At 35.1% G+C, this 23,839-nt stretch overlaps 1 protein-coding gene across 1 annotated transcript; it reads right to left on the reverse strand.

Annotated features, from left to right (window-relative positions):
- Positions 1-285: 285 nt before the first annotated feature.
- On the reverse strand, positions 286-22,965 carry LOC107857646. The gene is made up of 2 exons (XM_016702500.1): positions 22,857-22,965; positions 286-1,010 (listed from the first exon to the last, which is right to left on the reverse strand). Exons 1-2 carry the CDS (start codon positions 22,963-22,965, stop codon positions 286-288), a joined length of 834 nt encoding a protein of 277 aa, XP_016557986.1.
- Between the last annotated feature and the right edge of the window lie 874 nt (positions 22,966-23,839).

Here is a 23,839-nt window from a genome sequence, read left to right on the forward strand (position 1 = left end):
ACAATGTGATACACTGTAAATCACTAATTTGCAACCCTTGCAATTTTTTTGGCTCTAACCTACAAAGGAAAACAAATACATATAAATACAAATGTAGACAAGATTTGAGGAGAAAAAAGGACTTGAAAATTGGAAAAGCTTTGTCCATCTTCAAATCCTTTCTCTTGATATATTACGCGCTGATTTATATATGTATATGACTCTTTAGAAGTATCTATACATCACAACAGCTTCAATAATTTTAAAATTCTTGAACTTCAATATGTTTATGCAGGTATCAATTCTCTACTGAGTAAGTACGTTGAGAAGAGAAACTCTCGTGCGGATCAAAAGCCTGAGTAACTTCTCCAATCCATTTTCAAGATCTTCAATGCTTGAGTCCAAACTTTCTAAATTTCTTTTAATGTTTTCTGCTTCCTCTTCACTATTGAGCATCAAGTAACTATTCAAAGAAATGTCCACTTTCTCCATTTCCCTTAGCTTTGTTCTCGGCTTCTCACCGGCTACTAATGTCCCTCCTTTGTGCACAAACTTTGAAACCAATGACCATTTGGTGGGCTTTGGTTTCAAAACTGGCATAGGAAGATTCATTAATAACGATTCAAAAGTCGAAATGGTTACAAATTTGCTTCTATTAGGACTCTTATTATGAAACAGAGTTGGGATATTGAAGTGAACCAAGTACTCGTATATATCAACTTCAGTTTGGTGATTGACATAGTAATTTCCTTCCTGAGTGTTTCTTCTGGATGATACATAATTTTCCACAGTGCTTTGAATTCTTAAATGATCATGATCTCCTGCTATTTTGCTTCTTCGTAGCGCAGACTGGAGTTGTCTGATCCCTGCCTTCATCAACATGACAGTGTCTCTAGTGCAGCTGCAGATATCTATGAATCTAACAGATCTTTTCAGTAGCTCCCTCACCAAATTATCAGATTCGTGATGCTGCAAAAGAGTACGCTGTGCTACTGGCAGCGCGAGGAGTTCAACTATGCACTCGTACAATTCTACAAGGACGTGACAAAGAGAATTGGGGGGCGGGGAGGTGGGGTGGGGGGGTTCTGTGCCAAAGTTTTGATCTTGTTAAGGACTTGTTAAATCTTGATTGTGCTAGGATGCGATCTAGCAGGAAAGCTAGCAGAACGGGTACGATAATGACTATGAGAATGAGACCTTGGAGAAAAACTAGCCGTTGTTTTAAGTGTTGAAAGGTTCACTTTCAAATCTACTTTTTGTCAAACATCATCCTTTTAACTCCCCATATACGTATAAGCAAAGTTCTTGGAGAGAAGTGGACAAAAGATTGGAGAAATGAACAGCTAATTTGGAATTAAGTTCTTTTTTTTTTTCTCATCTTTTTTGTGGAGGTTGCATTTGATCAAGCCAGTGAGGTTTTTCTTGTATAAAGGTTTATCTTGTCAAGCTCTCAACCAGCCAAACAAGGGACACTCTCTTATTCTATCAGCCTGAATTATGATATATGAGGCACATATAAAAGGGCAGTCTGGTGCACTAAAGCTCCCCATGCTTAGAGTTCGAAAAAAGGTTGAACCAAAAGGATTTATTATGTGCATCGTTATCCTTCATTTCTGCAAGAGGCTATAAGGGACACGTCTAATTTTAAATTTAGAGATTTATCTATGTACAAACTTGGATTTTAGGACTAATTTATCTGCTTATTGCCTAGCAGCTATGCCATGCCAGCTTTGGCAGAAACAAAGGTTCATTCATATTGGTTGGCATAGAGAATGTATATAAGGGTTTCCCAAAGTTGTCAAGATTGGACGAACTTTGGAATTGGAGATAAAAGCATGCAGAGATGGCATGATAATAAAGATATTGTAAGATTTAAGGTTCTCCATACTTAATAAATAAAATTCAAAATCATTAATTATATATAAGAGTAGAGCAACCGTAAAGTTTACTTCGTATTATAGGTCAAGGCTTTGAGCCATAGAAGCAGCCACTAATATTTGCATTAAGGTATGTTGACTACATCACTCACATTAGGCTAGGTAGTTTGCATCATATACACCTCTTGAATTGTGGCCTTTCCTCGGGCCCCACTAACGCGGGATGCTTTATGCATACTGTCCTTTTCACAATGAAACAAACTCATTGTGAAATCGGCAAATGTTTAGGATAGGAGAGAGTAAATGATAGAGACCAAGAAATGTGTTTTAAATGATTTACAAGATACACTTGGATATGGTGGTTAAGGCAAATTATTTTGAAGTATGATGCCCTACTAAATTATTTGGGGAGGAAATGTTCTCAAATTGAATGGAAGAAAATGGACTTATATTTTTTCGTTGTGCGACTTGCAGGTTCACAAAAATAATTGTCATTTATTTTAAGATGAAAAACAGCTAACATGTTTGTATGCATCAGTTTTGCCTGGCTCTGAATACTTTTTGTTTCTTAGTCCAAAATTAGGTGGCAATTGTTGGTCGTATGCACTGGCTTAATGTTGATATTTAAAATTTTAAGATATGTAATTCTATCATTTATAATTAATGTTTCTATTTATATTTTTTTCTTTGTAATAATATTTTTATTATACTTAAAACAAAAGGCGATATATGGAATTACGATTTCGTATAGTGTTATAGTTTATTCATTTTTATGTTATGTCTTGATTTTTAAATTTATGATTTAAAATAAGTTATATATTTATGCGATAGTAAATCTACCCATTAAAAGTAAGAGTTTTTTTTGTTTATTTTCTATTACTTTTTTAAAAAATACTACCCTTTTGACACACACATAATCATTAAAAAAGTACTACTGAATTCATACGTTTATTTTTACTTAACCATTATATTAAAAATAATTATCTACTTTTATTTGTTTAGCTTAAAAATCAAAACTTAATTTATTATTTTGTGTCTATTTTTACTCTTTTTATTAAATATTATTTATTTTCTAATACTTAGTGGCTTAATATAATTAGTTAAGAATAATATAATAAAATCACAGTTAAAGCAGCCGAAGGAGGTATGTCTATCATGAGCAGTCTGCTTCAGCTGCTTCATTGTGACTTAGTATATAGGATAACTAGTGTACGCACCCCGTCAATGCGCGAACTTAAGCATGATTTCTAATAATATTATCTTAAAAAATTCAATTATCATGTTATTTCTCAATGATATACTAAAAGAAAAATATTTTTCTACCCTCCCCCTCTCCATCTCCACTCTCCAACCCCCCTTCTTCCCCCCCCCCCCCCCCCCCCCCCCCCCCCCCCCCCCCCCCCCCCCCCTCCAAACCATCAATTTATTTTTAAAAAGAGATTAAAAGCTACCCTTTCACCAATTCCTCCACCTCTAACAAAATCTAGACGAAAAAACAATCATGTAATTGTAAAAAGAAATGAAAAAGGCTCAAAAATATCTTTGAACTATCTGAAATAGCTCAAAAATGCCCCTCGTTAGATTTTTGGCTCAAAAATACCCCTTCATTAAGTATTTGGCTCAAAAATACACCTCCCTCTAACGGAATTCAGAAAAGGATCAAAAATACACCTGAATATCTGAAATGACTGAAAAATATCCCTCTGTTAAATATTTGGCTCAAAAATACCCCTCTCTTTAACGAAATTCCACCAAGCATGCCACCTAGATAAAAAAAATACGTGACTATGCCACATTACCATCCACATGTAAAATATTTGTATTTTTTAATTATATGACATTCCTTTCTTCTTTATTTTTATTTTTAGTTTTAGTTTTTTGCAAAGCAGTGAAACGGAAAAACCAAAAAACCAATCTTTTGCTAATTACTTCATTAGTATTTTAAAAGTTCTAGATTTTACCTTTTCATTAGTGTTTTAAAAGTTCTAAATTTCATCTTGTTATTGTCGTTTGGGATGAGGGACAACTTGATCTTCATCTGATGTTGACTCGGAGGAGGAGCTAGAATTTTAACTTTTAAGCTATCAAATGTTGATGTACTAATAATTGAGTTGAATTTACTACATGCAAATTCTTTTTCAAAATAAATGAATTCCTTTTAACACTTGTTTAATCATTTGAAATGAATTCATTTTTCTAAATTCAGTTTTGATGAATAATCTTATTATTTTTAGAACAAGTTTGAAAAGAAGTAAAATAATACTTAATATTGATAAATTATTCTTTAATTATGTCATTCATTAACTTTTTGAAGATGTGTGCCACATTCAAAGATTCATTAATTTTAGATTAGAGGAGGTGTTTATTAAATCATTTTAACATAAACATTTTGAGTAAAAGCTAGCAAAGCCAAACACATCTTTTGAGTAACTAATTTGAAGTTTAGTTTGAAATTTGTTACTTTTACGAGTAAATATTAATTTTAACTTTTTATACTGGCCTAATAATTAATGGGTTTATCAATTTAATAAGACTCTTTTGTTGGGTTTCACACTTTTAAACCTATTAACAGGAAAAGACTTGTTTTTTAGATGATCAAAGGAATTTGATAATAGCGATGTTACATTTAATAAATTTTTTCAAAAAAAAAATATTATGTTACCACTATTTGTCTACTTTGATTAAAAATTTAAAAGCCGTGTAAGTTCTGTCCATTTCACTGACGTTTTTAAATAAAAATAAAAATAAAGAAGAAAGGAATGTCATATAATTAAAAAATACTAACATTTTACATGTGGATGGTAATGTGGCATAGTCACGTAGTTTTTTTTTTTATCTAGGTGGCATGCTCGGTGGAATTTCGTTAAGGGGAGGGGTATTTTTGAGCCAAATATTTAACAGAGGGGTATTTTTGAGTCATTTCAGATAATTCAGGGGTATTTTTGATCCTTTCTGAATTCCGTTAGAGGGATTGGTATTTTTGAGCCAAATATTTAACGGAGGGGTATTTTTGAGCCAAAAATCTAACGAGGGACATTTTTGAGCTATTTCAGATAGTTCAGGAGTTATTTTGAGCCTTTTTCGAAAAAAATTATGTTTCATATTTTTTAAATTATACTATTAACAATTTAAAGATATCCTCCACCGCCGTTTGCCCATACCTTAAGTTTTAATCAAATCTATATGAGTAAAAACAACCATGTAATTGTGAAAAAACTTTTATGATTTATATTTTTCTTTATTGTGTTGTTTACAATTTAAATGTTTCAAATTCTTAATATTAATTATTTTAACTTTTAAACTTTTATTCTTTCCTCATCACTTTTATTTAAAATTTATCGATAGTTATATATGTATTATCTAATTACTTCATTAGGAAAAAAATAACATACCCAGTATATCTAATTAATTCATTATATTCTCAAAATTAATTCAAATTCTCACTACCTATCTATAGTGTATATATTTTCCTACTATTTTTTAATTACTTAATTAATTCAAATCCCCCAACCTATTTTCAATCTGTATTTTTGTCTTACAATATTTTTATTACTTCACATTTCTCTAATGTAACTTTAAATTATTTTATTTTGTGTGTTACATGCATTAGCAGTTAAGTTTTCTTGTCTCTTATCTCAAAATATATAAATTAGAATAGTTAAATTTCATTATGCATAACAAATAAATAATATATAAATTTAGAAAAGACTCCAAAATAAAGCACGATTTATAAATTACCATAGGGTTGCATCACAAGCTACTACCTAGTCAGTTTATGTAACTGTTAGCTTTGATTATTATGTCCCTAATTCTAATAAAATAATAATATTCACAATGGTCATACATATATACACATCACACAGTTCAAAAATAAAATTTTAGAGGGGTATCATTTTTCTCAAAAATTAAAAACAAAGTACATCAACTGCCCTAGAAACTCAAAAATCTCCTAGTTACACAAAAACATGACATAATACGAAACAAAACATAGTACGACATAAAATTACCCTAGACATGTGGGTTCTACAGCCCTATTGCCGCAGATAAGAAAAAAATCATGTCAACAAAAACCTATGGCGGCTATGGTATACCCCACCCCTACCTAAAAGATGATGCATTATCCCAAGTACACGTAAATAATATAAAGTAAGGGGAATAAAGACATACCGAGGATGCACTAGGAGCCATGATTGTCCCCCTCAAGGGATATCTCAACTGACGGAGGCAGTGGTGGTGGCAATGCATTACTAGAGGATGCACTCGCAGCTAGATCAACATGCTTCTGCTATCAACAAATGTCGACTCTATCAACTCATGGGTGGTCCTTTTCAAGGCCTAGTCATATGGCATATTAGGATTCTACGGGTCATTATCTCTCTCTATGTTGGTCCCACCTCCGAGGATTAGCTCCTTCTCAACAAACAAATTTAAATACCTAGGTCGACGTGGTGGCATCGACTGGGCAAATAAGGGGATCTCTGGAAGAATGGATAGAATATGACTCTTGGTGAGAAAGTGTACCTTAGTATATAACGTAGACACCTCCCCCTAATCCCCGTTACATCAAGTGCCTCAATATATAAAAGAGAGCCTGATTAGATATGGATTAGGAATCCTTTATAGTAACTAATTAGTATTGTATATCCTAGCCGCCTAAGATGCAGTCTTGTATGTGGACACGTTATGTGGTACTAGCATAGTTGTGATAGACTTGAACAATACTGATAGATAGCATGTAGGACTCTCTATCTTTGATCCTTTGTCGTGTATAAATACATACATAGATGTACCATGAAAATCATACTAAAGAAAATCTCTAACTCATTAGAATTAATATTCTTAATTTCTTCATGGTATCAGAGCTAGGGACAATTAAAAAGATCCTGAAGTTTCTCTTTGTTCCAAACAGCCATGGAATCTTCGTCCAATACTGCCTTAGCCTTTTCACCCATTTCACTTTATTAACTTATTTCAATCTGTACAATAAAGTTGAAACCTTCGAAGTCTCTGGTTTAGAGGACACAAATATTTTAGCTTATGCAGACCTTGAAAATTGACAATATTATTAAGGACGACCCTCCATCTGAGACTGTAGAAAATGAGAAGAAACAAATCAAACCAAATCCTGAATTCACTGAATAACAGGATCATGACGTTCTTGTTAGAAGATGGTTGTCTAGAACAATGACAGAAGAGCCAATGTTCTTCATTATAGGATTCTCAACCACAAAACAAAAATGGGATTGCCTTTAGGACACCTACCTACAAGCAAGCAAAGATAAAGAATTTCAGTTGAAGCAATAACTTAAACTGTCGAACTAGGTTCCAGGTCCATTGAAAAGTATATCAAAGAATTTAAGGGAATTTGTGATAGTCTCATGGCTATTCGAAAACCACTAGATGAAGATAGTCAAGTAATTAATTTTGCTTGAGGTCTTGGGAGTAAATACAAGACCCTTTGCACGGTAATATTGGTTAAACCACCATATCCCACTTATAGTCAATTTGTGAGTGCCTTAAGAGGGTTTGACATAAGGAAAGAAGGAGAGAAACAAACAACACAATCTAATTATGATTCAACTTTGGCTTTCATGGCACAAAATACTTAAGGAAGAGGTCGTGGAAATTCATTTAGGGGACGAGGAAATCAAAGAGGTATAGAAACAGAGGAGGTTTCAATCAAAGGCAATATAATACACAATCCATTGGACAAAATCCAAAGGGATAGAATCCAACGAAAGATAACTTAAAGAATAATGCTTGTCAGATCTATGGAAGGAATAATCATACGATGCTCTCTTGTTTCTATGGATGGGATTATTCTTATCAGGCACAACAAGAAGTACCCCAGGCTTTAGCAAGTATATCACTTGCTGATCAACAAGATAATCATCTTTACATGGATTCGGGTACTACAAATCACATGGTACACAGGTACTCTTACGAATTCATCTCCATTTAATGGAAGTGATTTGGTTATGGTAGTTAATGGTAATACATTATCGATCACACACATAGGCAATAAAAATATTGGAGAGAACCTATTTAAAAGATGTTTTTATTGTTCCTAAGATCAAAAAGAATCTTATCTCAGTTAGTAAATTTGTTCAAGATAATGCTTGCTCTCTTGAATTTACTGATAAAGGTTTTATGGTTAAGGACAAGACAACATGAACAGTTCTGGCAAAGGGGAATAGAAGGCAGGAATTTTGTATGCTTTTTAAGAAAGCATACATAAACCTTTAACAACTATGAAAGTCGATAAGAACTCTTACACTATTTCGTATCAACGACTCGAACACCCACATTCAAGAATTCTTAATTTTATGCATAGTAATAAGATGATTGATGTTAAGACTCGGAATAAGAAAAAAAAATTTTGTAGTAGTTGTCAAATGGGAAAAAGTTGTAAGCTACCCTTTCAAACTTCAAATAAAAGGAATCTTGAGCCATTAGCACAAATACATAGTGATTTATGGGGACCACCCCCTGTTGTTTCTTCGCAAGGAATAAAATACTATGTTATTTTTGTTGATGATTGTACACAATTTACTTGGATTTATCCTATAAAGAAGAAATCTAATCTTCTACCCATTTGTTTGAACTTTTACAAATTAGTAGAAAATCAGTTTTCAAGAAAACTTAAAGTGTTTCAATGCGATGGAGGTGGTGAATTCAACAGTTTGGATTTTATAAATTACTTGGCTCAGAATGGTATCAAAAGGAAAGTTTCTTGTCCTCATACTCCAGAACAAAATGGAATAGCTTAAAGAAAATATAGATACATTGTTGAGACGGGATTGACTCTACTCTTTACTACAAATCTTCTGTTGTTCCTTTGGGTTGAAGCATTTATGACTGCAACCTTTTTAATTAATAGAATGACTACCTCTATATTGAGTATGTGACAGCGCTCGAGCACACATGCAAGTGTACGTGGTCTTATCAAGTAATATAGTGGCCTAATTAAAGCCAAGCATCAATCCCACGGAGACTTGATTTAGCAACAATTTGATTTCAGTTCAAAATTTAGATTCAATTGATGCAAGAGTAACCAAATAAAGAGTTTGGAAATTGTAAATTAAAACTAAACAATGCAGAAAGTAAAGTTCTTGAGAGAAACAATAGGCGAAAACCCAGGGTTGAAGCACTCTCAACAATCATATTATGCTATTGGATTTCATTCGTTAACTTGCTTATCTTGGTTGTTGATTCATAGGGTTAATTGCTGGATTATGGTTTCTCAACCTCTAATCCTTTATGTAAGTTGAACCTTACAACTACATTATTGAGCGGGGATGTAATAGTTCACTTAAATTCTATACAAATATCATCCTAGGTGTGAATCAAGTATGGTATCTAAGTACATCCCTGTACTAGATACTAATTTGAATTCTTTATTTCATAAAGAAATACAAACTATACTCTGCTTATTCCCATGTTCTATCTCCCTATTCCCTCTCCCGAGTTCACAAGGTTGATAATATATGTATTCTAAGGGTGATCAATCCTAAAAATAACTAAAACAAGAATAAACAAACAACTAATAGTGATAAGTAAAGAAAACAAATAAGTAAAGAAAACAAACTTAATCCATAGCAATAATACTTATGTTCTTGGCTTCAACCCCCGGAAAAATAACGTTTAGCCAGGCATAGTCATAATCATAATCACAAGGTTGTAATTAATGACTTAAAATATGTATGAACTAAATAAAATTATAAGAACCTAATAATGAAGTTGTAGCAGCTCCTTGATCTCTAAAATATGTCAAAAGATATGTAAAAACGTGATACAATATATATATAAACCATAAGAGTAAGCCAAGTCCGTGTAGAAGTCGATTTAGCTTGAAATGCCTAGGTGTGGAGTGGAGCATGAGTCGCACCCTATATTCCTATGGAATGGGGCATGCTTCACACCCTATATTCCATAGGAATAGAGCATCCTCCGCACGCCTTCTCTAGAATTTGTCCTCCGAATTTATGTTAAGTGTTGGTCCTTCCTCCTTTCATCCCTTATCTTGTGGTGTCTTTCCAATGATTTTCTAGCCTCTATATCATCCATATATCATAATATTAAGCTCATAAAGTATCCTACAAGAACACACCACACGAATTATAGGTACAAACAACACTATATCCACAACAATGAATCAAAAACAAAAACTTAGACTAAGCAAATTCCATGATCTTTCACTTTAAGTTTCAACTCTTTCCTTGACTCATTTGAACTTTGTACACTCCTAAAACTTTGTTCCATATACAATAACACATTTAAAACCTTAAGGAACACATAGAACACAATAGAATCCAACAAGATAGACTAGACAAGACAATAGCTCAAGCTAGAAAGACTAGTTTTCTTTATTGAACTCTAATTTACTCTTTGAAGTACCAACTTAATTGGAATTCACTTGGAACATTATAAACACCTGATTTAACACTTTGATACACATTTATCTCATAATCAACCCATATATCATAGAATCATCCTCATAATAAGGCTAAAAATACTACAATAGTGACACTAGAATGCATAAATACACCCAATATCACCACCCCACACTGAAAGCCTTGTTCATCCTCGAACAACTCTAAACTATAATCATCATCAACTAAGGAGACTCTACACTACTACTAAATGCAAGAAACCCAAGCTAGCACTACAATGACTACACATAATACAAGTTACTACACTAAGCATGTTATTTACACAATTGAAAGCTTATGAACACTACTCCAAAACATCTTAACCTCAAGAATTGACTCACCTAGTGGAAAAATCATGTATATTACTCAATCAAGGACATCATAAAAATCACCCACATTCATCAAACATGTTACCCTCACAACAAGAGAGTTATCCATAGCCACTCACAATAAGAGAGTTACCCAAAGCCACTCATAATTAAGCAATTCACAATATGATGGGTACAAGTATCAAATTACGCTCACTCTCACAAAGAATTCACAAATTACACACAATGAACCATAGGATTTCCCTTAGTGTAATGCTCCACTAATATCAAAATGTAAAACTTAGGATCAATTAGAATTTTTTCGGGTTGTAATGTAGGCTAAGGAATGGGTAGGAACTATTTGTGAATAATGCTTAACCTCTCTAAGCGCTTTAATACACTACATTATAAGTTTAAAATCACTCTCTAACAACCAAGTTACACTTATTCACTCATCCATACCTTTTGTTTTTACCCCATCTCTTTTAAGCATTTTCACAAACACTTGGTGGATGCATAATTTGCTACCACAAGAATTAATTTTTTTTCTTTTTCACAATTATGGAAATATTTTTAGCAAAAATTATATTACATCCATCCACCACACATCAATTATAAAAACGAATAACAATTACCTTTGGGCATCAATTTCACCTTTTTCTTCCTTAATTTCTCAAACTCCTTACTAATTAAATTTTTCATTAAAATACTTAGGAGCTCTTTGGATCAAATTATGATCTATCAAAGAAGGGTTTAGGCTACTTATGAGGTTGCCAAATAAAATGCTAAAGGCTCAATAGGGGTTAACTAGTATAATGCACACGGGTAGGACAAATAGAAGGTATAAAACAAGGCTATCAAAAAAATGCCTATATCATCTCCTAAACCCACATTCTTTATTTCGCTTCACACACACTCCGATAAAGTTCTAGACATCATATGCAACTAGGAATATACAAAAATCTCACACTCATATGGTACATGCTTAATTCAATAGGATTATCATAGACTCCCAACCAAATAATAGCACAAATTCAAAATTAAGCCAACTAGTACAAGAGTCACAAACAAGCGCCTAAGAGTCTAAAAAATAGTAATTCACATGAATCAACATACTATTGCAAACAAACCCTCTTGCATCATGTAATAAAAAATGGCACTAACTCAAATATCTCACTTATTCCTAACCTAAAAAATTTTATATTGAGCCAAAATTTGGAAAATTTCCCCACCCCACACTTAAAAATCTACTTTGTCCCCAAAGTGAATTTAAAGTAAGAGATAGAAATACTCCCCGAGGCCTCTAGGCCTAGCTAGTAGCATTTTTACACATAAAGGAGATCCATGGGACCTCACACTCAGTTTCTTCCATGCTTCTTAGCTCAAGTTTACGGTACTCAGACTTCCCCTCAACCTATGACTTAACCAAAAAGAAAAAATATGTGAAATAAAAATTAAAAAACTAAAAAGAAAACATACCTAATTAACTTGGGTCGCCTCTCAAGCAGCACCTGATTTAGTGTCGCGGCATAACCCAACTCAACTTAACCATATTCCTTCACCCTTTTACTCCCTTTTGGGAGCCATTTCTTCATTCGTTTCTGACCTCTTGAGTATGCACTCTCAAAGTACACATCTCTCTTTTCTTTAACCTTTATCATGTTGGGAAATATTGGATTCCTAGACCGCTCAATCAGGTATTCTGAAGAGGTCTTTTGTAGATCAACCACCCCACACTTATCCCCTTCAATAACATTAATCATACATAAATCTTTAACTTGGGATATTACATTGGGTGCTTTGTAAACATCAAATAATACCTCTTGATCATATATCCTTATCTTGAGCGTGCCTTCTATAGCATCAATTAAGGCCCTACCAGTGGCTAAGAATGGATGCCCTAAGATAATTTGTACCTATTCATCTGCCTCAAAATCAAGAATAATAAAGTCAGTAGATATAATGAATTTACCAACCTTAATGAGGACATCTTCAATTATTCTATCAGGATGTGTAAACATCCCATCTGCCAGTTGTAACACCACGGTGGTCGGTCTCGGTTCTCCGAAGCCTAGTATTTTAAACAGCGATTGGGGTATCAAATTTATGCTTGCCCCTAAGTCACTCAGTGCATGGACCGCTTTACTCCTAATTTGAATAGGGATTGCAAACTTTCCCTTATCTTTCAATTCCTTAGGGATTTTTTATGTTATCATAGCACTATACTCTTCAGTGAGTGTTATAGCTCCCACATCCTACAATTTCACCTTTTTAGCCACCATATCCCTCAAGTACTTTGCATATTTTGTCATACTTTGCATATTTTGGAATACTCTGCAAAACATCTAAAAGAGGTAAATTAATATGAGGCTCTCTGAATGTGTCAAAGAACTTTTTGAACATTGTATCCTCCTTTGCTTTAAATTGCCTCTAAGGAAAAGGTAATGGCAGTGTCTTCTTCACTTATGGTTTAAAACTTTCGTTTTTATGTACTCAAACTTCCTTGAATGCTCAGCAATGTTGTCATTTACCTGTTGGGTCACCATATCAGCATCTACCTCCTTTATTGCCTTGGGAGATTCTACTTATAGCTCTTTACCACTTCTCAAGGTGATTGCCATAACTTGCTTTGGTTTTTCTGTGTCAGCTGGCAAACCACCTTGTGGCCTAGTATTTAATGATTTCTGATTTTTTCCACATGCATCTCTAAACTTTGTGTGGCTGCTTGCAAATTTTTTAAGTCTACAGCAAACTGTGCCTGATTAGCCAAGACCTATTTCATCATCTCCTCCATATTGCTAGTTGGCTAATTTGGTTTTGCCTGTGGCTGTGGAGCATTCCATGACCGATTTGATGGCTGATTTTTCCACTTCATGTTTTAGGATTACCATAATTTGGCCTTTGAGAATTACCTACATACATCATAGATTTTGGATTTGAAGTACACATGGCTGCTGCATGACTACTATTTCCACATACCTTACACTAAACTGTAGCTTATTGGACAACATTAATTGTGGCTGTAGGTTGTGCGATTCTCAACTTCATGCTGCTGAATAATGTGTTGATCAAATTTTGTAATGCAAAAACTTATGCTGATAAGGTTGTGAAATAGTCCACCTTCAATACGCCCGCAATTCTTTTTGTGGTACTTCTAGAATCTGAATGCCACTCTAGATTTCCTTGTGCTATGCGGTTCAATAATATGTACAACGCTTGACTACCCATGGCTGAATCTAGTAAAATCTTTGTATTGTGATTAGGAGCTTCTACAAAAGTATGAGAAAGTACCTCATTGGACTATTGGTGGTGTGGACAATCCCAAAAAAGAGCCTTGAAATGTTCCCAAGCATGATAAAGGTTTTCATCAGGCTTCTATTTTAAGCTAACAATATTACTATGAAGTCTTGCAATCTTGCCTGATGGAAAGAATCTGATGAGGAACTCTATGACTAAGTCATTCTATGATGTAATTGAATTGGCCGGCTCTGTATTCAAACACCTTTGAGATACCCCAAAAGTTAATGGGGAAATAGTGTCAGCCTCACATAATCTGGGCTCACCCAAGTCAGAGTGAATGTCTCAATTTGCTCAATGAAGGTTTGCAAGTGGACTTGTGGATCCTCGTATGAAAGCCATGCAAACTATCCACTGCTAATAAGAGGCTGCACCATGTTGTGTTTTAACTTAAAATTCCCCCTAGCTACCAATCTTTGAATTGGGGAAGTCAAGTTCGTCGGAAGTAGGACAACCACTTTCCTAACTGTCCTTTAAGCTGGGTTTTCTTCAGCCATTGGAACAGTATTCTCTCGGTCTTCTTTGATTTGAGGAATCCTCGGGAGAAGGATTGCTTCTCTCCTGTATTGGTGAAAGTCTTGCATATGTTTGGAGCTTAGTTCTACCAACTCCCGTTCCTTCGCTAGCTTATCAACCTAAAAACCTATTTCCTGCAATAACAAAACCAAGACCAAGTGTTAAAACATCAAATAAATCTAAAGATAAAACTAAAATAAAAAATTACAAAAATATAAGTCCCCAGCAACAACCCCAAAAACTTGACAGCGTCCAAGCATACACGCAAGTGTACGTGGTCTTATCAAGTAAAATAGTGGCCTAATTAAAGCCAAGTATCGATCCCACAAAGCCTTGATTTAGCAATGATTTGATTTCAGTTCACAATTTAGATCCAATTGATACGAGAGTAACCAAATAAAGAGTTTGGAAACTATAAACTAAAACTAAACAATGTAGAAAGTAAAGGTCTTGAGAGAAATAATAGGAGAAAACCCAGGGCTGAAGAATCTGAAAAATCATATTATGCTATTGAATTTCATTCGTTAACTTGCTTATCTTGATTGTTGATTCGTAGGGTTAATTACTTGATTATGGTTTCCCAACCTCTAATCCTTTATCTAAGTTGAACCTTACAACTATATCGTTGAGCGGGGATGTAATAGTTCACTTAAATTCTTTACAAATATCATCCTACATGTGAATCAAGTACGGTATCTAAGTACATCCCTATCCTAGATACTAATTTGAATTCTTTATTTCATAAAGAAATACAAACCATACTCTACTTATTCCTCTGTTCTATCTCCCTATTCTCTCTCCCGAGTTCACAAGGTCGACAATATATGTATTTTAAGGGTGATCAATCCTCAAAATAATTAAAACAAAAATAAAAAGACAACCAATAGTGATAAGCAAAGAAAACAAACTTAATCCATAGTAATAATAATCATGTTCTTGGCTTCAACCTCAGAAAAAGGGTGTTTAGCCATGCATAGTCATAATCGTAATCACAAGGTTGTCATTAACGACTAAAAATATGTGTGAACTAAATAAAATTAATTAAAACCTAAAAATGAAGTAATAGCATCCCCTTTATCTCAAAAATATGTCAAAAGATATTTAAAAATGTGATACAACATGTATATATAGCATAGGAGAAAACCAAGTCCGTGTAGGAGTCGATTTAGCTTAGAACACCCAGGTGTGGAGTGGAACATATGTCGAAACCTCTATTAATATGGAATGGGGAGTGCGTCAAACCCTCTATTACATAGGAAAAGAGCATGCCTCATACGCTAATCGTACGCCTTCTCTGGAATTTTTCCTCCGAATTTTGGTTAAGTGTTGGTCCTTCTTCCTTTCATCCCTTGTCTTGTGGTGTCTTTCCAGTGATTTTCCATCCTATATATCATAATATTAAGATCATAAAGTTTCCTACAATAACACACCACACGAATTAGAGGTACAAACAACACTATATTCACAACGATGAATAAAAAACAAGAGCTTAGACTAGGCAAATTTCCATGATCTTTCACTTCAAGTTTCAACTCTTTCCTTGACTCATTTGAACTTTGTACACTCATAAAACTTTGTTACACATATAATAACACATTTAAAACCTTAAGTAACACATATAACACAATATAATACAACAAGATATACTAGACAATCCACAAGTACGAGCTAGAAAGACTAGTTTTCTCTAATGAACTCTAATCTACTCTATGAAGTACCAACTTACTTGAAATTCACTTGGAACCTTAACAAAACATTATTTAACACTTTCATACACATTTATATCATAATCAACCCATATAGCATAGAATCATCCTCAAAACAAGGGTAAAAAGACTAGAATAATGACACTAGAATGCATAAATACACCTAATATCAGCATGCAATCCCCATTTTCTAAGATATATGTGAAAATACCAGACTATAACACATTAAAGGTTTTTGGCTGCAGGTGCTTTCCATACCTGAAAGGACATAATAAGCATAAGTTTCAACCCAAAACCTTTCTATGTGTGTTCATAGGATATAGTCTACTTCACAAAGGCTATAGACGCCATCACCCTCAAACAAAGAAGGTTTTTATCTCAAGACATGTGATTTTTGATGAACTTATCTTACCTTATGTGTCTACTAGTGATGCTTTGAATGCAGATTCTAACAATTCCCATCTTTCTACATTCCATGATTTTTTGGATCATAAGGTTGAGCAACCCTCTATGAAAATTCCTCCTGATACTTAAACATCATGTTTAGGCCTTCAAGTAGCATACCTACATGCTTCATCACTAGTACAACTGGTAAACTCCTCTGAATCACAGTTGCTATATCCAGTCGACACGGTGTTAACTAGCCTAATGCCTACATAGTGTGGTACTTCCATCACTGTATCCCATAAAGCATCCTCGAAACAACTTTATGCAACTCCAAGCAACCCATCTTCTTATGACAGTAGCACATCGTCCTCTTCAAAGCATTTTGTAAACATCTCTATGCAACTTGATCTCTCCAACATTCCTGGTATCAACCTTTTTGTGGAATTACCAGCCTTAACTAAACAACCTACTAATGTTTATGATCAAGTCCTCATCTAACAGCCCACTGATAACACCCATCATATGCCCACAAGAATAAATACTCATGCCATATCTAATCCTACGTTTCATACTTTCTTGTAGACTTCTATTCACCCTGATATTGTTGAACCAAAGTCCATTAAAATAGATTTATATAAACCTCATTGGTTGGCTGCCATGCATGATGAGCTTAATGCATTAAAATCAAATAGGACTGGGTGTTGGTTCCATGACAACCTCATATGAATGTTGTTAGCTCACGATGAGTTTTCAAGACTAAACTTTAGTTTGATGGGTCTGTTGAATACTTTAAGGCTCGATTACTTGTGAAGGGATATAATTAAATATAAGGTGTCAACTTTGATGAAACCTTTAGACCCGTGGTAAAAGCTATGACCGTCAGACTTGTTTTAGCCATTTCAACACACTAAAATGGGAGCTTAAACAACTAGATGTTAAAAATACATTTTACATGGTAATCTTAGGCAAACTGTACATATGGAACAATCACCAGGCTTCAAAGATCATATTTTCCCGAATCATGTTTGTTTGGTCAAAAAGGCTCTTCATGGCCTAAATCAAGCTCCTAAAACATAGTTTCACAAGTTTAGTTCCTATTTACTTAATGTTGGCTCCATATGTAGTAAAGCTGACCCATACTTATTTGTGCTTCAGTCATCAGCAAGTACTATTTTACTTCTCCTCTACGTCGATGATATAATTCTAACTGGAAATAACTCTTCATGTCTATCTATGCTCATCCACAAGCTTCAGTCATGTTTTTCTATGAAAGATATGGGAAACCTTCACTATTTTCTTGGCATTAAAGTCCACCGTGATACGGATGGTCTATTTCTAAGCCAAAGAAAATATGTATCTAATCTTTTTAAATACACCAATATGGATGATTCACGGGCCATCCAAATGCCTCTTTCACTAAAACATTGCCTTCATTACTCTTCTGGTTTACAAATTTATGCCTCTGAATATCAAAGATTTGTTGGAGCTTTGAAATACTTGACTCTCACTCATACAAATAGTTCCCATATGGTTAACCTATTATTTCAAGTTATACAATGCACTACCTCTACATAGTGGTCTAGCATCAAACATTTGCTTTGATATATCAAAGACATATCTCAGTTAGCCCTCTGTATCTCCACCATGTCCTCTCTTAACTTAGTAATCTTCTCCAATAATGATTGGGCTGGTTTCCACTAACTCAACGATCAACTTCAGGCTTGTGTGTTTTTCTTGGATCTAATTGCATCAGCTGGTCTTCAAAGAAGTAAGTTATAGTAGCTAAGTCTAGAACCGAGGCTGAATATCGATCATTAGCATTTCAAGCTGCAGAAATTACTTGGGTGACCCCTTTATTAAAAGAGATTGGCATTTCCCATATCCATCCCCCACTACTCTTCACAAATAATATTAGTGACCTTTACCTAAGAGCTAATCCAGTTTTACATGCTCTTATAAAACATGCGGAGATTGACTACTAATTTGTGCGCAAAAGAGTTGTCCAAGGAGCTATGGTGACGAAGTTTATCCCCTCGCTGCATCAGGTAGCAGACATATTCACTAAACCATTGTCAAAGACTCAGTTTCATAATTTATGGACCAAGCTCGGCATTGTACCTTATTACCTCAACTCCACCTTGACAGGGGATGAAATAAAACCTGATTAGAGATGGATTAGGAATCCTTGATAGTTACTAATTAGTATTGTATATATTAGCAACCTAAGATCTAGTCTTGTATGTGGACACGTTATGTAATATTAGTATAGTTGTGATAGACTTAAACAATACTGATAGATAGAATGAAGGACTTTTTGTCTTTGATCCTTTGTCGTGTATAAATACACACATAGATGTACTGTGGAAATCATACTGAAGAAAAACTTTAACTTATTAGCATTAATATTCTTAATTTCTTCAATATCATCAAATCATGCCTATAATCTTCTCTCAAAAGAATAAATACGACCATGTAACTCATCCCTCATATCTATTATCTCATTCGTCATATCAGCCTAAATCCGAGTCTCTGCACTCTCCAAAGTTGTCTAGACCTAAGGTCGAATCTGCTCATGTAATGTGGTAATCTCAGACTCTACCTCAATCAACCAGACTATGGTCTCATCCTTCCTATCTACCAGGTACTGTAAGAAGTCTTGAGGTACCATAATAAAGCCTAGACCTGTAGAAGTGGCAGTGGGTCAAAGGGTCCTAAAAGATAGACCAACTAACTCAAAAGTGAAAGTCAGGGCTAAAGTAGACGTGGCCGGTATCCCTTCCCCTTGAATTCTCATCTTGGATGCCTCTCCTTACTCGCCCATCTCAAATTCCATACACGTAACTGCCTAAACACCCTATCTATCATTAGGGTCTATAGGAACTGATAGGCCCTTAGACTGGGTCGGAGTAACTATCAGAGGCCTACGGGCTCTCTAGGTACGGATTAGGTTTGCCGGATCCTTGATCAAACTCATCTAGAACGCACCCATAGCCTTAACTCTGTGGTCAACACTTAGAACATTAGGTACGCCAGCCTCATTGTATAACTGTTGGACAAGACAAAAAAAGTATAATGTAGTCAACTCACCAAAATCTCACTCATGTAGTTCATACCTGATAATGGGTGCCAGTTTATATCATATCTAGCCATCAGACACAAAATTAATGCAACACCATCCCATGTAAGCAAGTTGTCTACAACATATGTACATAATCGATAACAAACAACCATCCACTAAAACTTTGGGGCAAAATTCAGCATTGCCTTCTTAATCACTCATTTTCCCTTAATCCAGAGACTGCCTCACCAAGGTCTAAACTATAATGGGCTATCCATCTCGCTAACTCTAAACTCTATCTTTTATGATCAACATCCCTAATATAGTATCTATCTTCCATAAATGTCAATATAAAATCACACTCTGTAGTGGATACCAAAGCTACATAATTGTGGGCAAAGAGAGCTCAACGGATGGCGACCGCTGAAATATCAATCATGACATCTCTCTCCAGTGTCTGCTTTAACTAGGGTACTTTGTATTTCTACTACCTCGAGGTGTAGTCAAAGATACTATAGCTATTAGGAGGCATAAAACTCCTGAACCAATGCTTAGCTATATGCACCCTGGGGTCTAGTCATCCACCTCAACTGATACCGATCAAATGCAACCCATAAAAGTGGTGCTCCAGATAAATTAGATAAATTAATCCATCTCTCTTTTCAAATAGTCCTATTGGTCCAACCAGTACCAGTCACAAAGCTATCTCGCTCATAAATTATTCTTAACTCCTCAACACACCACCTTAAGTTCACCATAGTACATAGGATCAATCAATATGCAATTAGGGTCAAAAGTATGGTTAGTCTGGGAAGGTGGCTATGTGCTTGGTGCTGGCACTTGATGTGATGTCTGGGTTGTACCCTTCTTAGACTGAGTATTATAGAAGATAGCCTAGGAGCTACTGCTACAGACTCATACTTTGACCTCTCCTCAGTTTGGGGGTTCTCTACTAGTAGGTTAAACTCTACCTCCTTAGAATAGGAAGAGTGTGGAGGTGACACCTTAGTCGACTTTATCCTTGGCTTGTAAACTGGTCTACTAGCCTCTGGATAGGCACCAACCCAAGTAGATATGGGTTGTCTAACCCTCTGTGTTCGTGTTGGGAGCTAGATGCCTAAAGTGGCTCTACAAATACTCTTGGTTGTAGCCTGTCTTTGAGATTTAGTACATGGGCGTGCTACTCTAGTCAGGAAATAGGGTACTCCTCCACTGAGCCAATATGCTCGAGGGACTCATCCCGTCACCTTGATGGTCCTGCCTTCTTGTTGGAACTCTTTGGTGCCATAGTACCCAAAAAACCAAGTGTTAGTTCCTAAAAGAGAGTAAGGGACTGCAAAATTTGAAAAAAAAAACTTAAAATTATAAAACTTCAAATTTTTCCTAAATTTTTCATCCCTATAACCTTTACTCAGTCTAAGAAAGTCCAATATTTGAACATATAACTAGAATCATAATTCAAAAACGTATGTAGAATGCAAGACTTTTAGGTTTACTAAACCTTTTCAATTTCTTCTTCCATTAGGGCATGATCATAAAGAGATTGTTCAAGAATAATGCACCACTTTTGGCTTTTAGGCTAATTCTAGTCTCCAACACACAAGTTTGTTGGCTTCTACATATTTTGTAAGCAATTGAACATGCCAACTTACTTATGTCTAGTTTATTACAAGATAACACTATTAGGAGCCAAGTATTTTACCTTTGATTTGAAAAATCTGAAGTGAAATGTGAAATGATGAAGAGAAACCCTAGCTTGAATGTGTAATATGTGAAATTGGACAAGTTGGTACCGAGCAAAAGCAGAGTTCTTGTCCTATATAAAGTATAGAGGAAGTTGGGGAGTTTGAATTTGAGAGGGAGTTTGAAATTCTGAGTTTAATGTGGTTTAGGATACGATTAGGCTGCTTAAATAACACTAGGCCGATTTTGGGCCATTTAGAGTTAGGTTATGCCCAAATTTTAAAAACGGGACCCCAAAAATAGGTCACTTATGGCACCACCTACGGGGCGTATGTGGAACCTAGGCTCGTAGGTGCCCCACCAAAGGTTACCCTCATTTTTTTGGCTTTTTCCTAACCTCTTGACTTTTCGTTCTGACACATATTGTACTAATTCTGAGGTCATAAGTGGTACTTACTACATCATAATTAAATTTGCAAATTAAAGTTTAGAGATCCACAAAAATCCTCAAACTTTTTCTTTAACATTCAATGCACAACTTACCTGGCCCAAGAGGGACATATGACCACCATGCGTGGGTCAATCAGTCCCCTTACCTGGAATGTTTCTGAACTTAGCAATCATTTACCGTGTTCCAAGCTGCTTCTTATGGTATATAACTACAAAAAATAAGAAATTATGAACACTAAAATAATGGGTTGCCTCCCACCTAGCACTTGATTTAACATTGCGTCATGACATGTCTATGTTGGTTACTCAGAATTTACCAACAGGCCCTTGGGTTTCTCCTCATCCACTGCTTGATTTAACATTGTGGCACGATGTGGATACCTTAATTGCTCATAATTCATCAAGGTAACCGAAAGAGTGACCTTCTTGATCATCAAAAGAATTAATAACCAACACCATCCTCATATTAGTTAGTTGTTTTATAGTTCTACGAAGGTTAAATGTGACTTCCTCATCATTCACTCTAAACTTGATCTCCCCTTTCTCCATATATACCATCGCTTTACCTGTGTCGATGAACGGTCTCTTCAAGATTATGAGAAAACCAAAGTCAACCTAATAATCTAGGATAACAAAATCAAACAAAAAAATAAAGTTATCTACTTTCACCAAAACATTAAATGATATTCCCACGGGATTTTTTATTGTACGGTTTGCCATCAACAACCACATAGATGTAGGTTTTAGAGGGCTCAAACCCAAATATTTAAACACAACCACTGGAATCAAATTAATGTTGGCTCCCAAGGCACACAATGTTCTGAAAAACCTGTATGTCCTAATAGTGCATGGAATTGTGAATGCTTCAGGATCACCCTTCTTTTGTGCCAGAGATTTTGTATTAACCCCACTATATAATTGTAATCCACTGACATCCTTAAAACTCACAACTCTCTTCTTCATCATCAACTCTTTCAAAAACCTGGCATATCGAGGCATATGCTCAAGAGCCTCAAGAAGAGGTATATTCAAGATCAACTCCTTCAGAATAGGAATGAACTTCTTGAACTTCCCTTCTTACTTCTTCTATTTTAGTCTCTGTAGAAAATATGGGAGAGGTCATAGAATTTGCTTCACTATAGGCTCATCGGCCTTTCCCTTACCTTTGTCATTCTCATTCTCATCATCAACACCTGTAGCCTTTTTTGACTCTATTTCAGGTGTATCATCAACCACAACAGTAGCATTCTTTAGCTCATTAACAGTAGGCATAGGGGAATAAACAGTTTCCTTACCACTCCGAGTAGAGATAGTAGGAAAATGACCTTTGTTTTAAGGATTCTACACTGTGTTGATTGAAGGGTTCCGAGTGCCTCTAATTTAAGATTGCAGACATTTGTCCAAAATGCTGCTCTAATTACTTTATCACAGTTGTATGCGACTCTACCTTCTGGGTTAACCCTGAAATGTCTGCCTTAATCTCATTAAGGCAAGTTTCCTGATTTTACTGACCCTTTACCAGTTTGGACAACAAAGCCTCCATCCTTGAATCAGTGTCACCATTTCTTGGTGGCACATAAACACCACCTTTCTCTTTGTAATCATCCTTGCATAACCATTCATCGTTCTACTCTCTTCTCCTATGTTTGAACCTAGACCCGTAGTAGTTCTAACCTTGGTTTTCTTTCCCCTTGGATCAGAAACCCACCAACTCTCGATCTAGGTACTTTTACTCCTCTTCTAAATTAGAGTCATACAATCTAGAGGGCTTACCCTATAAGCCAATTGCATTTACCTTCTTAGAATTCATTGTTGCGAATTGCTTCATTAGTAACCTAATATCAGTTCTCAACTGAGCAACCCCTTGTGCCACCATGTCATAAATAGCCCAATGCTCACTGAAAGAACTAATGGTAACAGTTCTATCACCTCTCTTAGCCTCTCGAGTATGTCACTTTTGGTTTGTAAGAGAGATATAAGCTAGTATATCTGATGCTATCTCCCAGAACTGATGCATGAATGCTCCACAAGTAATCGTATCTACCATAGCTCTAGAACTGGAATTTAGCTCTTGATAGAATATTTCAAGCAAACTCTACTCCTAAATCTGATAATTGGTTGCCATCATTAACTTTTTATACCAAAA

Source organism: Capsicum annuum, chromosome 2, assembly GCF_002878395.1.
Source record: "Capsicum annuum cultivar UCD-10X-F1 chromosome 2, UCD10Xv1.1, whole genome shotgun sequence".
NCBI lineage: Eukaryota > Viridiplantae > Streptophyta > Magnoliopsida > Solanales > Solanaceae > Capsicum > Capsicum annuum.

Coding starts and splice junctions, on each gene's coding strand:
- LOC107857646 (XM_016702500.1), bottom strand. CDS start 22,965: ATGCCTACTGTTAATGAGCTAAAGAATGCTACTGTTGTGGTTGATGAT. Junction 1,011..22,856: donor TGAGAATGAGAATGACAAAG/GTAAGGGAAAGG, acceptor ACGTCCTTGTAG/AATTGTACGAGTGCATAGTT.